Raw genomic sequence first — 17,432 nt, 5'->3', positions numbered from 1 at the left:
ATATACGATTAAGATATTATATATTAAATATTAAATATATATATCTTAATCGGATGGTCGGGGGCCGCAAGAAGCCAAAACAGATCATATTAGATTTCAAACCTTCCTCACATTTGTATACAAACAAATGCAAGTCTCTCTATTATGTGTGAGAATACATTGGGACAGATTTCCTGGTGTTTTTTACAGTCTTTTATGTCCAACAATGAAGATTGGGGGGTTGACAGTTAGGGAACCCTGCTCAATTTGCTTCCTTCCATCAGGGGAAATCTGTAAAGTACTTAAGTAAAAATACTTTAAAGTAAGTACTACTTAAGTAGTTTGGGGGGGTATCTGTACTCTACTATTTATATTTTTGACATCATTGACTTTGTAAATGATGTTGGAGTGTGTCCCTGGCTACCAGTAAATAAAAAAGAAATATGTGCCGTCTGGTTTGCTTAAGATAAGCAATTTGAAATGATTTATTTATTTTAGAAATTACATTTACTTTTGATACTTCAGTATATTTAAAACCAAACACCTTTAGACTCTTACTGAAGTAGTATATTACTGGGTGAGTATGATAATTGTGTACTTTTTCCACCACTGCCTTCTATAGCCTACTATAAGGGCTTGCTGTGTTTCTGTCCTTTGACTGGTTTATGGCTGCATAGCTACTAGTTTCTCAATGAATTGAAGCTAAAAGATTGACCGGTGTTACTGATTGGACAATCCTGGCTAAATACATTCAATGAAATGATTATACTTAAAGCTGGAATACGTAAAGGGGGAAACAGCGCCACTCTTCACACGAGCACCTGTGTTATTGTGTTTGTTTTGTTAATGAAACGGAGGAGAGGAGCATCTAGTATTGTGCTAAAAAAAAGTCACGCCTGCAATGACGTCAGAGGGAAAAACTGTATTTGTTGTTTGCAGTAACTTCTTTGTTTCTGTAATATCCCAAACGGACATAGGAGATGCGCAGCTACGGATTTCAGCTTTAAGCCGTTTTACTCATTCTGTGTGTCTTTTCTTCCTCTTCATCATCGTCAAATAAAATAAAATCTATTTCCTACATCAGCTGATATATCAAAGTGCTGTACAGAAACCCAGCCTTAAACCCAAACATCAAGCAATGCAGGTGTAGAAGCACGGTGGCTAGGAAAAACTCCCTAGAAAGTCCAGAACCTAGAGAGAGGAACCAGGCTATGAGGGTGGCCGGTCCTCTTCTGGCTGTGCCGGGTGGAGATTATAACAGAACATGGCCAAGATGTTCAAATGTTCATAGATGACCAGCAGGGTCAAATAATAATTATCACAGTGGTTGTCGAGGGTGCAACAGGTCAGCACCTCAGGAGTGAATGTCAGTTGGCTTTTCATAGCCGATCATTCAGAGTATATCTACCGCTCCTGCTGTCTCTAGAGAGTTGAAAACAGCAGGTCTGGGACAGGTAGCACGTCTGGTGAACAGGTCAGGGTTCCATAGCCGCAGCAGAACAGTTGAAACTGGAGCAGCAGCACGGCCAGGTAGTCCTGAGGCCTGGTCCTAGGGCTCAGGTCCCCCGAGAGAGAGAAAGAAAGAATTAGAGAGAGCATACTTAAATTCACACAGGACACCGGATAAGACAGGATAAATACTCCAGATATAACAGACTGACCCTAGACCCCCGACACATAAACTACTGCAGCATGAATACTGGAGGCTGAGACAAGAGGGGTCGGGAGACACTGTGGCCCTGTCCAACGATTCCCCCAGACAGGGCCATACAGGCAGGATATAACCCCACCCTCTTTGCCATGCACAGCCCCCACACCACTTGAGGGATATCTTCAACCACCAATTTAACATCCTGAGACAAGGCTGAGTATAGCCCACAAAGATCTACGCCACGGCACAACCCAATGGGGGGGGGGGGGCACCAACCCAGACAGGAAGATCACGTCAGTAACTCAACCCACTCAAGTGACGCACACCTCCTAGGGACGGCATGGAAGAACACCAGTAAGCCAGTGACTCAGCCGCTGTAATAGGGTTAGAGGCAGAGAATAACAGTGGAGAGAGGGGAACTGGCCAGGCAGAGACAGCAAGGGTGGTTCATTGCTCCAGTGCCTTTCTGTTCACCTTCACACTCCTGGGCCAGACACTCAATCATAGGACCTACTGAAGAGATGAGTCTTCAATAAAGACATCAAAGTTGAGACAGAGTCTGCGTCTCTCACATGGGTAGGCAGACCATTCCAGAGAAATAGAGCTCTATAGGAGAAAGCCCTGCCTCCAGCTGTTTGCTTAGAAATTCTAGAGACTGTTAAAGAGGCCTGCATCTTGTGACCGTAGCGTAGCGTACATGTAGGTATGTACGGCAGGACCAAATCGGAAAGATAGGTAGGAGCAAGCCCATGTAATGCTTTGTAGGTTAGCAGTAAAACCTTGAAATCAGTCCTTGCCTTAACAGGAAGCCAGTGTAGGGAGGCTAGCACTGGAGTAATATGATCAAATCTTTTGTTTCTAGTCAAGATTCTAGCAGCTAACTGGAGTTTATTTAGTGCTTTATCCGGGTAGCCGAAAAGTAGAGCATTGCAGTAGTCTAACCTAGAAGTGACAAAAACATGGATTCATTTCTCTGCATCATTTTGGACAGAAAGTTTCTGGTTTTTGCAATGCTAAGTGGATGGAAAAAGCTGTCCTTGAAACAGTCTTGATATGTTCGTCAAAAGAGAGATCAGGGTCAAGAGTAACTCCGAGGTCCTTCACAGTTTTATTTGAGACGACTGTACAACCATCAAGATGAATTGTCAGATTCAACAGGAGATATTTTTGTTTCTTGGGACCTAGAACAAGCATCTCTGTTTTGTCCGAGTTTAAAAGTAGAACATTTGCAGCCATCTACTTCCTTATGTCTGAAACACAGGCTTCCAGAAAGGGCAATTTTGGGGCTTCACCATGTTTCATGTACAGCTGTGTGTCATCTGCATAGCAGTGAAAGTTAACATTATGTTTCCGAATGACATCACCAGGAGGTAAAATATATAGTGAAAACAATAGTGGTCCTAAAACGGAACCTTGAGGAACACTGAAATTTACAGTTGATTTGTCAGAAGATCCACAGAGACAAACCGATATATTTCCAACAGATAAGATCTAAACCAGGCCAGAACTTGTCCATGTAGACCAATTTAGGTTTCCATTCTCTCCAAAAGAATGTGGTAATCGATGGTATCAAAAGCAGCACTAAGGTCTAGGAGCATGAGGACAGATGCAGAGCCTCGGTCTGACGCCATTTAAAGGTCATTTACCACCTTCACAAGTGCAGTCTCAGTGCTATGATGGGGTCTAAAACCAGACTGAAGTGTTTTGTATTGTTTGTCTTCAGGAAGGCAGTGAGTTGCTACGCAACAGCTTTTTCAAAAGAATTTGAGAGGAATGGGAGATTCGATATAGGCTGATAGTTTTTTATATTTTCTGGGTCAAGAGAGGCTTTATTACTGCCACCTTTAGTGAGTTTGGTACACATCCGGTGGATAGAGAGCCGTTTATTATGTTCAACATAGGAGGGCCAAGCACAGGAAGCAGCTCTTTCAGTAGTTTAGTTGGAACTACTGAAAGAGCTGCTATGTCTTCCTCCTCTTCTCTAATCTCCTCCTCCCTTCTCCTTCCCACTCCTCATCCACTCCTCCCTCTCCTCCCCTCTCCTCCTCCTCTTCCTTCTCTCCTCTTCCCGGTTTCCTCTTTCCCCTCTCCTCTTGCCCTTCTCCTCTCCTCTTCCCCCTCTCCTCTCCCCTCTCCCCTCTTCCACCTCTGCTCTCCTCTCCTCTTCCCTCTCTTCTCCCTCTCCTCTTCTCTCCTCTTCCCCTCTCCTCATCCCGCTTTTCTCTTTCCCCTCTCCTATCCTTCTCCTCTCCTCTTCCCCCTCTGCTCTCCTCTTCCTCCTCTTCTCCCTCTCCTCTTCTCACTTTCCTCTCCTCTCCTTTCCTCGTCATGGTTCCAGGAATGACTATGAGGAGCTGGCTAAGCAGTGTAAGATGTTTGCTAAGGATCTCCTGGCCCAGGCACGTAACTCCAGAGAACTGGAGGTGATCCTCAACCACATGGCCAATGAGGACACAGTGGACAAGAGAGGCCTGATGGAGGAACGCATGAACCTCAGCCGACTCAAACTAGCTATCAAGTACAACCAGAAAGAGGTGAGACTCAAAATCACTGGCCATCAAGTACCAGTATGTTCTAGTAATTTATCTAAAGTTTTCCAAAAATCCTTCCTTGGAGGATTCCCAGACATGGGAATTTTGCAACCCTAGGTATTTTGTATTTTATTAGGATCCCCATGAACTGTTGCAAAAGCAGCAGCTATTCTTCCTGGGGTCCATACAAAACATGAAACATTACATAGTACAGAACATTAATAGACAACAGCAGCTTAATGACAGATATGTAGGCACACGTAGCCTACATATCAATACATACACACAAACTATCTAGGTCAAATATGGGAGAGGCGTTGTACCGTGAGGTGTATGTTTTTCATATGTTTTTGAAACCAGGTTTGCTGTTTATTAGAGTAATATGAGTTGGAACGGAGTTAATGGCTCTCCCCATCTTTACAACCATTGAATCTATATGTTTGACCATGACAGTTTACAATCTAAGGTAACGCCAAGTAATTTATTCTCCTCAGCTTGTTCAACAGCCACATCATTCATTACCAGATTCAGCTGAGGTCTAGAACTTAGGGAATGATTTGTACTAAATGCTCTTAGTTTTAGAGATGTTCAGGACCAGTTTACTACTGGCCACACGTTCCAAAACAGACTGCAACTCTTTCTTAAGGGTTTCAGTGACTTCATTAGCTGTGGTTGTTGATGCGTATATGGTTGAATCATCAACATACATGGATACACATGCTTTGTTTAATGCCAGTGGCAGGTCTTTGTTAAAAATAGAAAAGAGTAGAGGACGTAGAGAGCTGCCTTGCGGTACGCCACACTTTACATGTTTGTCATTAGGGAAGCTTCCATTAAAGAAAACCCTTTGTGTTCTATTAAATAGATAGCTCTGAATCCACGATATGGCACATACATTTTTTCAAGAACAGGTTATGGTCAATAATATCAAAGGCTGCACTGAAATCTAACAGTACAGCTCCCACAATCTTCTTATTACTAATTTCATTACACCAATCATCAGTCATTTGTGTCAGTGCAGTACATGTTGATTGCCCTTCTCTATAAGTATGCTGAAAGTCTGTGGTTCGTTTTGTTGACAGAGAAATAACAAACACATTTTTTTCCAACAGTGTTAAGAGCTGGCACCAAGCTTATTGGTCTGCTGTTAGAACCAGCAAAGGCCGATTTCCCACTTTTGGGTAGTGGAATTACTTTGGCTTCCCTCCAGGCCTGAGGACAAAGACCTTCCTCTAGGCTCAGATTAAAAATATGACAGATAGGAGTGGCTATAAAGTCAGCTACCATACTCAGTAGCTTTCCATCTAAGTTGTCAATGCCAGGAGGCTTGTCATTATTGATCGATTACAATAATTTTTCCAACTCTCCCACACTAACTTTACAAAATTCTAATTTACAATGCGTTTTTTTATGCATGAGTACGATGGCTCACTGCTCGTTGTTTGCATTTCCTGTATTGTGATCACTACAGCCAATGGATACAGATACAGCTTGAGAACAAAGTTCTACAGTATTAGTAAAAATGTGATCGACGTGGCCTCCTGAGTGGTGCAGTGGTCTAAGGCACTGCATCGCAGTTGCTAGCTGTGCCGCTAGAGATCCTGGTTCGAGTCCAGACTCTGTCACAGCCGGCCGCGACCGGGAGACCCATGGGGCGGTGCACAATTGTGGGTTAGGGGAGGATTTGGCCGGCAGGGATGTTCTTGTTCCATCGCGCTTTACGACTCCTGTGGTGGGCCGGGTGCAATGCACGCTGACACGTTCGCCAAGTGTACACAGTGGTGCGGCTGGCTTCCGGGTTAAATGGGCATTGTGTCAAGAAGCAGTGCGGCTTGGTTGGGTCGTGTTTAGGAGGATGCATGGCTCTCGACCTTATCCTCTCTCAAGTTCGTACGGGAGTTGCAGCAACGAGACAAGACTGCAACTACCAATTGGTTACCATGAAATTTGGGAGAAAAAGGGAAGAACTAAATACAAAAAAATAATGTGATCGATATATTATGTGGATGATCTTGTTCCTGTAGTGTTTGTAAACACTATGGTAGGTTGATTAATAACCTGAACCAGATTACAGGCACTGGTTACAGTGAGAAGCTTCCACTTGTGCGAACAGCTTGATGAAAACCAGTCAATATTCAGGTTCCGAAGAAAGTTGACCTCTCTTTTTACATCACATACACGATCAAGCATTTCACACATATTATTTAGATACTGACCGTTAGCACTTAGTGGCCTATAGAAACCCCCCTAAAGAAAGAGTTCTAGATGTGCCAAGTGAACCTGCAACCACAACGCTTCAATAACACTTGACATAAGAGGCTCAAAGTGTCCATCAAATAGAAGCAGAAAGAGGTGAGGGAGGGAGGGACCACTCCCTCAAATGTATTATCATACAGCGCTAGGCTAAACAAATAAAAAATGATGAATAGGTGGAAATGGTTGACAGTTGAAAGCATTTAATGGATTTATAGCAGGCATCATTTATATTTCTATATATACAGAACATACATCATGTGAATGGTTTGGACTCTTTTATTGTAGCCTACACAGACAATAGCAGACTGCTAGGTAAAGAGGGTGATTATAGTGAATTATGAATGACTATTCATCATACATAAAACGTGAAGTCCACAACATCTGTTTTTCCTGTAGTTGTCTGGTGGAAATATGACCCTGATTTAGCTATGGTCTCTCCAGGCTACATGCAACCGAGGACCGGACCAGCTCAAACCAGAGCAGAGACAGAGAGGCAGAGACAGACTGTTATGAGGGTGGATGTTTGAAGCTGTTCTTTATATTTATAACTGTGCTTGCTCAGCCTGGCAGGTTGTGTTTGGATTATATTTTATATCACAGTGAGGCTCGAGCATGCTGCTACCATTCTGTCTCACATTGAGAAATTATGCTAATAAGAGCTCCTCTGGTACCAGAACCTGGAAGAGAGAAAGGAAGAGGGATAGAGAAAGAAAGAGAGAGAGAGAGGGAGAGAGAGAACTTGTGCAGCAGAGCCCTAAACACTTTCTCTTTATATCCTTGACTGAATCTGTGTTTGATAAACATGCCTCCTATTTCTGTTTTGTGTCAGTGGTGGTATGTGATCACAGAGGATAACATTAGTACAGTTTGTTATGACTGGGAACAAACCATAAAGAGGGGATCATGCACAGTTTTCCACAGAAAACAAACCCAAGGCAAGACGTGATAAAAAAGCACATTGTTGACAATGTGCATGAACCATATTCTGGAATGAATTACCATTCTGAATAACCCTTTACTTCTTCTCTCTTTGTTTCCCTGTTGACTCCTACATGTCCATCCACATCATTGTTCTGTGGCGCCTCCCACTGTCCCTGCATGGCACCACCTCCAGTTTGTGGCCCAGTCCAACTGCCAGCAATTCCTCAACACCGTCTGGTTCGGCGAGACGGCCAGCTACCGGCGTAAACACACGTGTCTGAAGATGTCCACAGTACTGAGCGTGGCGGTGCTGTGGCCGCTGCTCTCCCTGTGCTACCTGGTGGTGCCGCGCTCCCGCGTGGGCCATATCATCCACACGCCCTTCGTCAAGTTCATCATACACAGTGCCTCCTACTTCACCTTCCTCCTGCTCATCAACCTGTACTCTCTGGTGTACAACGAGGGCAAGAAAAACACCATGGGCCCTGCCCTGGAGATGATCGACTACCTGCTCATACTCTGGATCATAGGTGAGACGTCCTTCCATCTCCTCTCCCCTCCTCTCTTCTCCTGCCCTCTCCCCTTCTTCCCTCTCATCTCCCCTCCTCTAGTGTCCTCTCCCCTTCCCTCCCCTCCGCTCCTGTCTCCTCCCCTCCTCTCATGTCCTCTCCTGTCCTGTCCTCTCCCCTCCTCACCTTCCTTCTCCACTCCCTTCCTCTCCTCCGCTCCTCTCCTCTCCCCTCTTCTCCTGTACACTCCCCTCCTATCCTGCCCTATACCCTTCTATCCTGTCCCCTCCTCTCCTCTTCTGTCCTGTCCTGTCCTCTGACTTCCTATCCTGTCCAGTCCTCACCTGTCCTCTCACCTCCTGTCCTGTCCTCTGACCTCCTATCCTGTCCAGTCCTCACCTGTCCTCTCACCTCCTCTCCTGTCCTGTCCTCTGACCTCCTGTCCAGTCCTCACCTGTCCCCTCCTCTCCTCTCCTGTCCTGTCCTCTGACCTCCTATCCTGTCCAGTCCTCTCCTGTCCTCTCACCTCCTCTCCTGTCCTGTCCTCCTATCCTGTCCAGTTCTCACCTGTCCTCTCCCCTCCTCACCTGTCCTCTCACCTCCTATCCTGTCCAGTCCTCACCCGTCCCCTCATCTCCTCTCCTGTCCTGTCCTCTGACCTCCTATCCTGTCCAGTCCTCACCTGTCCTCTCCTCTCCTGTCCTCTAACCTCCTATCCTATCCAGTCCCTACCTGTCCTCTCACCTCCTATCCTGTCCAGTCCCTACCTGTCCTCTCACCTCCTATCCTGTCCAGTCCTCACCTGTCCCCTCCTCTCCTGTCCTGTCCTCTGACCTCCTATCCTGTCCAGTTCTCACCTGTCCTCTCCTATCCTGTCCAGTCTTACCTGTCCTCTCGCTGGATCACCATTTTAAATATACAGTGGGGTCTGAAATGATTAACACCCTTGATAAAGATGAGCAATAATAACTGTATAAAATAAATAATACAATTCTTTTTCCAAAAGGTAAGGGTCATAATTATTGACACTCAAAAATTCTTATAAATCAAGTGGTCACATTTTTTGGTCCCATATTCCCAGCGCGCAATGACTACATCAAGCTTGTGACTGCATTTTTCAGTTCATTTTGGTTGTGTTTCAAATGATTTTGTGAGCAATAGAAATGAATGGTAAATAATGTATTATGTCATTCTGGAGTCACTTTTATTGTAAATAAAAATATAATATGTTTCTAAAGACATCTACATGAATGTGGATGCTACCATGATTACAGATCATCCTGAATGAATCGTCAATAATGATGAGTGAGAAAGTTACAGAGGGTCAAAGATCAAATCCCCAAGACTTGCTTACCTCTCACCATTAACAATAACAGGGGAGGTTAGCATTTATGGGGGGTTATGATCTTTGACCCTCTGTAACCTTCTGTGTCATTATGACTGTCACACCCTTACCTTAGAGAGCCTTTTTATTCTCTATTTTGGTTAGGTTGGGTGTGACTAGGGTGGGTGATCTAATGCACGTTGGTCCGAGTATATTTTCAACGACGATCGTGACAGAAGATCCCACCACACCAGGACCAAGCAGCGTGCCCAGGAGGAGATGGCATCCTGGACTTGGGAGGAGATCGAGGAGAGAATATCCTGGACTTGGGAGGAAGTCCCAAGTAAGAAGCAAGATACGAAAGCCTGTCGTGGAAACAGACGGCAGGAAAGAAGGGAGGACAGCGACGACGCCGGGGTTCGCGGCCAGGTAGAAAGCCCAAAAGACAGCCCGAACATTTTTTTTTTAGGGGGGGCACACGGGGTGGTCGCCAGAGCCGAGGAATGAGCCAGAGACCGTCAGGGAGTCGAAGGAGGAACTCGACGAAAGATTCTGAAGAGAGGTGGTGGTGATGAGAGTGCTGCAGAGCGGGCGTGCTGAGGAGCGTGACACCAGTCCGGTGTCATCTGCACCAGTTTCACGCATCTGGCCTCCAGTGCGCCTCCCCAGTCCGGTATGTCCTGTGTCTCCTCCACGCACTCACCCTGAAGTGTGTGTCACCGTTCCGGTACAATTTGTGCCAGTTCTACGCACCAGGTCTCCAGTGAGCCTCCACAGCCCAGTACGTTCTGTGCCAGCTCCCCGCACTCGCCGGGCGAAGTGTGTCATCGTTCCGGTACAATTTGTGACAGTTCAATGCACCAGGTCTCCAGTGCGCCTCCACAACCCAGTAAGTCCTGTGCCAGCTCCCCGCACTCACCATGCGGAGTGTTTCGTCGTTCCGGCACCATCTGTGCCAGCTCTACGCACCAGGTCTCCAGTGCTCCTCCACAGCCCAGTACGTCCTGTGCCTCCTCCTCGCACTCTCCCTGAAGTGCGTGTCCCCAGTCCGGTACGTCCTGTGCCTGCTCCTCGCACTCTCCCTCAAGTGTGCCTTCCCAGTCATGTATGTCCTGTGCCTGCTCCCCGCACTCGCCCTGAAGTGCGTGTCACCAGTCCGGTGCCAACTGTGCCGGCCCCACGCATCAGGCCTCCATTGCGCCTCCCCAGTCCAGAGCATCAGGTGACGTTTCACAGTCCGGAACCTCCTGAGACGTTTCACGGTCCGGAACCTCCTGTGGCGATCCACGGTCCGAAACCTCCTACGACGGTCCACGGTCCAGAACCTCCAGCTCCAGGGCAGGAGCCTTCCTCTGCGCCAATACCCAGTCCGAGCACGGCGTCCAGCTTCATGGCAGGAGCCTTCCTCTGTGCCGATGTCCAGTCCAGGCACGGCGTCCAGTCCCGCTCCAAGGCCGGAGCCTTCCTCTGTGCTGATGTCCAGTCCAGGCAAGGCGTCCAGTCCCGCTCCAAGGCCGGAGCCTTCCTCTGCGCCGGTTCCCAGTCCAGGCACGGCGTCCGGTCCCGCTCCATGGCAGGAGCCTTCCTCTGCGCCGATGTCCAGTCCAGGCACGGCATCCGGTCCCGCTCCATGGGAGGAGCCTTCCTCTGCGCCGGTGCCCAGTCCAGGCGGTCAACTCAGCTCCATGGCCAGAGCCTTCTTCGGCGCCGGTGCCCAGTCCGGGTGCGGCGTACAACCCAGCACCAGAGCCACCACGGATGCTGGCAAATCCACGAGCGGAGTGGGTACTTTGCCCCGCACCGGAGCCGCCACCAACGCTAGACGCCCACCCGGACCCTCCCCTATAGAGTCAGGTTTTGCGTCCGGAGTCCGCACCTATGGGAGGGGTACTGTCACGCTCTGACCATAGAGAGCCTTTTTATTCTCTATTTCGGTTAGGTCGCGGTGTGACTGGGGAGGGTGGTCTAGTGTATTTATTTCTATGTTGGCCTGGTATGGTTCCAAATCAGAGGCAGCTGTTTATCGTTGTCTCTGATTGGGGATCATATTTAGGCAGCCATTTCCCCACTGTGTTTTGTGGGATCTTGTTTCTGTGTAGTTGCCTGTGAGCACTGCAGGAACTTCACTGGTTGTGTGTTCTTTTTTGTTTTTTGTTCGGTTCTCTTAAAATAAAAAGATGTCGAACCGATTTCACGCTGCTCTTTGGTCTGAGTATGATTACAACGACGATCGTGACAATGACTCAGTAATGTCACAATACATTATTTAACATTCATTAGTATTGGCCACAAAATTATCTGAAACACAACCAACACTAACTTAAATTGCATCCAACAAGCTTGACATAGTCATTGCATTCTAAGAATATGGGACGAAATACTAAACTCTTGGCTACTTTTTTTATACAAATCTTTAGGGGTGTCAATAATTTTGACCCTTACCTTTTTGAGAAGAAAAGTATTACTTGTTCATTACAATCTCTCTCTCTGAACAATTGTATTAGTATAAAATAAAATGTCACATTTTTTTTGGAGCTTAAAATAAAGTTCAGTATTTGAATTATTGCTCAACTGTATGAAGGGTGTCAATAATTTTGGACCCCATTGCACGTATATTTTTTTGGGGTGTATTTTCATCTTATTGTGACAGACATAGATGAGGGGTAACATGTATGTGGTGCGGGCGACAGTGTTACCTGCTAGCCTCAGGCACAGGTAAGAGATCATTTACAGTGCCATCAGAAAGTACTCACACACCTTTTCCATATTTTGTTACATTTGTTTCAGTCTGAATTTCAGATGGATTCAATTGAGATTGTTCTCTCACTGGCCTACACACAATACCCCATAATGTCAAAGTGAAATAATATTTTTCAGCATTTAAAAAAATGTATACAAAATTGAAATCTTAAGTGCTTCTGTTATGGCAAGCCTAAATAAGTTCAGTAGTTAAAATCGGATTAACAAGTCACATAATAAGTTGCATGGACTCACCCTGTGTATAATAATAAATAAAGGTTAAAAAAAAAGTTTTACTTTTTCTTTATTGTGTTTAACATGATTTTTCAATGTCTAACTCATCTCTGTACACCACACAAACAATTGGCTGTAAGGTCCCTCAGTCGAGTAGTGAATTTCAAACACAGATTCAACCACAAAGACCAGGGAGGTTTTCCAATGCCTCTCAAAGAGGGGCAGCGGTTGGTAGATGAGTAAAAATAAAATAAAAAGCAGGCATTGAATATCCCTTTGAGCATGGTGAATTGATTCATTACATTTTTGTATGGTGTATCATTACACCCAATCACTACAATGATACAGGTGTCCTTCCTAACTCAGTTGCTGGAGAGGAAGGAAACTGCTCAGAGATTTCACTATGAGGCCAATGGTGACTTTAAAACAGTTACAGAGTTTAATGGCTGTGATGCAATAAAACTGAGGATGGATCAACAACATTGTAGATACTCTACAATACCAAACTAATTGACAGAGTGAAAATAAAAAAGCCTGTACAGAAAAAAAATATTCCAAAACTTGCGTCCTGTTTTGGCACTAAAGTAATACTGCAATAGTGTGACAAAGCAATTAACTTTTGTCCTGAATACAAAGTGTTATGTTTTGCGGCAAATCCAACATAAAACATCCCTGAGTACCACTCTTCATATTTTCAAGCATGGTGGGGGCTGCATCATGTTATGGATATGCTTGTAATCATTATCAACTGGGGAGTTTTTCAGGATAAAAAAGAAACTGAATGGAACTAAGCACAGGCAAAATCCTAGAGGAAAACCTTGTTCAGTCTGCTTTCCACCAGACACTGGGAGATGAATTCATCTTTCAGCAGGACAATAACCTAAAACACAAGGCCAAATCTACACTGGAGTTGCTTACCAAGAAGACAGTGAATGTTCCTGAGAGGCTTAAATATGCTTGAAAAATGGCATGACTTGAAAATGGTTGTCTAGCGATGATCAACAACCAATATGACAGAGTTTGAATAACATTTTGAAGAATAATGAGCAAGTATTATACAATCCAGGTGTGCAAAGCTCTTAGAGACTTACCCAGAAAGACTCACAGCTGTAAGTCTTGCCAACTGTGATTCTAACATGTAGAGACTCAGGAGTGTGAATACTTATGTAAATGAGATATTTCTGGATTTAATTTTCAATACATTTGCAAATATTTCTAAAAACACGTTTTCACTTTGTCAATATGGTGTATTATGTGTAGATGGGTGAGAAGAAATATACATTTTGAATTCAGGCTTTAACACAACAAAAGGTGAAATAAGTGAAGGGATATGAATACTTTCTGAAGGCACTGTATGTAACAGCATAACAATACAGTTGATGTATGGCATTGGCTCAATTACAGAAAAAAAACTAAAGGTCAGTCTTCATTGGTGGAGTTCAGCAGGCAGGACTTCCTGACTTCTCATTGGGCTAAAACCAGACTAGTGTATAACTTCCTGTATCATTTCCTGCCCTCCTTCTGTGATGATAGCGTTTAGGGTCACACTGTCTTTGGTTAGTCCACAACAGATGCTCTGTAGAAGAGAATTTAATCAAATTAAATAGTAGAGAATAGCAACGCAATGCATTGATTAGCATAGACCAGACAAGACCAGACCAGATTAGAATATGTAGCTGTGCAGTTAGTAACTCAAGACGCAGCATGTCCTCTCTATACCACCCTTTCTGTGCTCTGGTACTGTAACAATCTGTACCAGTCTGCTATCATGATAATGGCGCCTGCGGGGATGGCTGCCATTTTAACCAACTTTTCTATTTTGTGTGTTTTTCTGCATTGTTTGTAATGTATTTCGTACGTAATGTTGCTACTACCGTCTCTTATGACCGAAAATAGTTTCTAGACATCAGAACAGCGATTATGCACCTCCAACTGGACAAACATTTTTTCTTTAACTTCTTGCTTCGAGCCATCCCGGATCCGGGATCGTGACTACAGCCTCAAGCCCATTAACATAACGCAACGTTAACTATTAATGAAAATCGCAAATGAAATGAAATCAATATGCTAGCTCTCAAGCTTAGCCTTTTGTTAACAACACTGTCATCTTAGATTTTCAAAATATGCTTCTCAACCATAGCAAAACAAGCATTTGTGTAACAGTATTGATAGCTAGCGTAGCATTTAGCGTAGCATTCAGCAGGCAACATTTTCACAAAAACCAGAAAAGCATTCAAATAAAATAATTAACCTTTGAAGAACTTCAGATGTTTTCAATGAGGAGACTCTCAGTTAGATAGCAAATGTTCAGTTTTTCCTGAAAGATTATTTGTTTAGGACAAATCGCTCAGTTTTCTGCGTCACGTTTAGCTACGAAAAAAACCTGTATCCAGGATTGTGTAAATCTATCCGCAAGCTCATTAGCATTACGCAACGTTAACTATTCATGAAAATCGCAAATTAAATTAAATAAATCTATTTGCTCTCAAGCTTAGCCTTTTGTTAACAACACTGTCATCTCAGATTTTCAAAATATGCTTTTGAACCATAGTTAAACAAGCATTTGTGTAACAGTATTGATAGCCTAGCATAGGATTATGCCTGGCATTCAGCATGCAACATTTTCACAAAAACCAGAAAAGCATTCAAATAAAATCATTTACCTTTGAAGAACTTCAGATGTTTTCAATGAGGAGACTCAGTTAGATAGCAAATGTTCAGTTTTTACAAAAATATTATTTGTGTTGACAAATCGCTCCGTTTTCTTCATCACGTTTGGGTAAGGAAAAAAAACGACAATTAAGTCATTAAAACGCAAACTTTTTTCCAAATTAACTCCATAATATCGACAGAAACATGGCAAACGATGTTTAGAATCAATCCTCAAGGTGTTTTTCACATATCTATCGATGATAAATCCTTCGTGGCAGTTGACTTTCTCCTCTGAAGAAATGGAACGCGCATGGACCTAGAGATTACGCAATAATTTCGACACAGGACACCTGTGTAGTCAAATGTAGTCTCTTATGGTCAATCTTCCAATGATATGCCTACAAATACGTCACAATGCTGCAGACACCTTGGGGAAATGACAGAAAGGGCAGGCTCATTCCTGGCGCATTCACATCCATATAAGGAGACATTGGAACACAGCGCCTTCACAATCTGGGGCATTTCCTGTATGAAACTTCATCTTGGTTTCGCCTATAGCATTAGTTCTGGGGCACTCACAGATAATATCTTTGCAGTTTTGGAAACGTCAGAGTTTTGTCTTTCCAAAGCTGTCAATTACATGCATAGTCGAGCATCTTTTCGTGACAAAATATCTTGTTTAAAACGGGAACATTTTTTATCCAAAAATTAAAAGCGCCCCCTATCTCGAAGAAGTTAATGAGCGATGCAAAGGATGTACTGCTTCTCCAAGACCAGGTCCAAATCCTCGTCATTCGTGTGAAGAAAAGACGGAAATACAGGGGGCAGAGATCAGGGTCCTTTGTGAGAATTTGTTGGTGAGTGGGCAACCCACCTCTACCATCTGTTCTATTGGCCAACGTGAAATCACTGGAGAATTAACTTGATGATCCCCGTTCGAGACTATCATACCAACGGGACATTAAAAACTGTAATATCTTTTGACGACACAGATAATAACAACACAGATAATATACAGTAGGCTGGCTTCTCCGTGCATCGGCAGGACAGAGCAGCTACGTCTGGTAAGATGAGGGATGGTGGTGTGTGTCTATTTGTCAATAACAGCTGGGGTGCGATGTCTAATATTAAGAAAGTCTTGAGGTATTGCTCACCTGAGGTAGAATACCTCATGATAAGCTGTAGACCACATTATCTAAGAAGAGTTTTCATCTATATTTTTTCATTGCTGTCTACTTACACCACAAATAGATGCTGGCACTAAGAACACACTCAACGAGCTGTAAAAGGCCATAAACAAACAAGAAAATGCTCATCCAGAAACGGCGCTCCTAGCTTACAAGAAAAAATAAAGCAGGAAGTACCAGTGACTTGCTCAATACAGAAGTCTATGCTAATCAGATGACGCGGATGCTACGCTACAGGAATGTTTTGCTAGCACAGACTGAAATATGTTCCAGGATTCATCCAATGGCATTGAAGAGTATACCACCTAGTCACCGGCTTCATCAATAAGTGCATCAACAACGTCGTCCCCACAGTGACCGTACGTACATATCCCAACAAAAATCCACATGCAACTCCCTCAACGATCTAAAGGCTGGATCTTATAAGAAATCCCATTATTCCCTCAGACGAACCATCAAAGAGGTAAAGCGTTAATTCAGGACTAAGATTGAATCCTACTACACAGGCTCTGACGCTCATCGGGTGTGGCAGGGCGTGCAAACTATTACATACTACAAAGGGAAACCCAGCTGGGAGCCTCCCAGTGGCGCGAGCCTAGCAGACGGGCTAAACACCTTTTATGCTTGCTATGAGGCAATCAACACTCAAGCATGCATGAGAGCACCAACTGTTCCTGACGACTGTGTGATCACGATCTCCGTAGCCGATGTGAGCAATACCTTTAAACAGGTCAACATTCACAAGGCCGCAGGGCCAGACGGATTACCAGGACGTGTACTCAGAGCATGCGCGGACCAACTAGCAAGTGTCTTCACTGACATATTCATCCAGGTGGTAAGGGTAGGCAACAACACATCTGCAACGCTGATCCTCAACACGAGGTGTGTGCTTAGTCCCCTCCTGTACTACCTGTTCACCCACGACTGCGTGGCCAAGCACGACTCCAACACCATCATTAAGTTTTCTGAAGACACAACAGTGACAACGATGAGACATCCTATAGGAAGGAGGTCAGAGACCTGGCAGTGTGGTGCCAGGACAACAACCTCTCCCTCAACGTGAGCAAGACAAAGGAGCTGATCGTGGACTATAGGAAAAGGAGGGCCGAACACGCACCCATTCGGGTCTGTGGTGGAGCGGGTCGAGAGTTTCAAGCTCCTTGGTGTCCACATCACCAACAAACGATCATGGTCCAAACCAAGTCAGCAGTGAAGAGGGCATGACAAAACCTCTTCTCCCTCAGGAGACTGAAAAGATTTGGCATGGGTCGCCAGATCCTCTCAAAGTTTTACAGCTGCGTCATCGAGAGCATCCATCACCGCCTGGTATGGCAACTGCTCGGTATCCGAGCGGTGTCAGAGGAAGGCCAAACACATTGTCGAAGACTCCAGTCACGCAAGTCATAGACTGTTCTCTCTGCTATCGCATGGCAAGCGCTACCGGAGCGC

The 17,432-nt window shown here is 44.7% G+C and overlaps 1 protein-coding gene across 2 annotated transcripts in view; it reads left to right on the top strand.

Annotated features, from left to right (window-relative positions):
- The window catches only part of trpc1 (transient receptor potential cation channel, subfamily C, member 1), a 42,885-nt gene that overhangs the window by 13,402 nt on the left and 12,051 nt on the right, over positions 1-17,432 (top strand). For both annotated transcript variants that reach the window (XM_046292551.1, XM_046292552.1), the window contains 2 exons: positions 3,969-4,164; positions 7,532-7,868. In XM_046292551.1, the coding sequence (XP_046148507.1) occupies positions 3,969-4,164; positions 7,532-7,868 (533 nt within the window). The remainder of the gene's footprint in view (positions 1-3,968; positions 4,165-7,531; positions 7,869-17,432) is intronic.

Source organism: Oncorhynchus gorbuscha, linkage group LG12 (assembly GCF_021184085.1).
Source record: "Oncorhynchus gorbuscha isolate QuinsamMale2020 ecotype Even-year linkage group LG12, OgorEven_v1.0, whole genome shotgun sequence".
Taxonomy (NCBI): domain Eukaryota; kingdom Metazoa; phylum Chordata; class Actinopteri; order Salmoniformes; family Salmonidae; genus Oncorhynchus; species Oncorhynchus gorbuscha.
The sequence above is the reverse complement of the archived record's forward strand: the minus strand, read 5'-3'. Positions and strand labels throughout refer to the sequence as shown.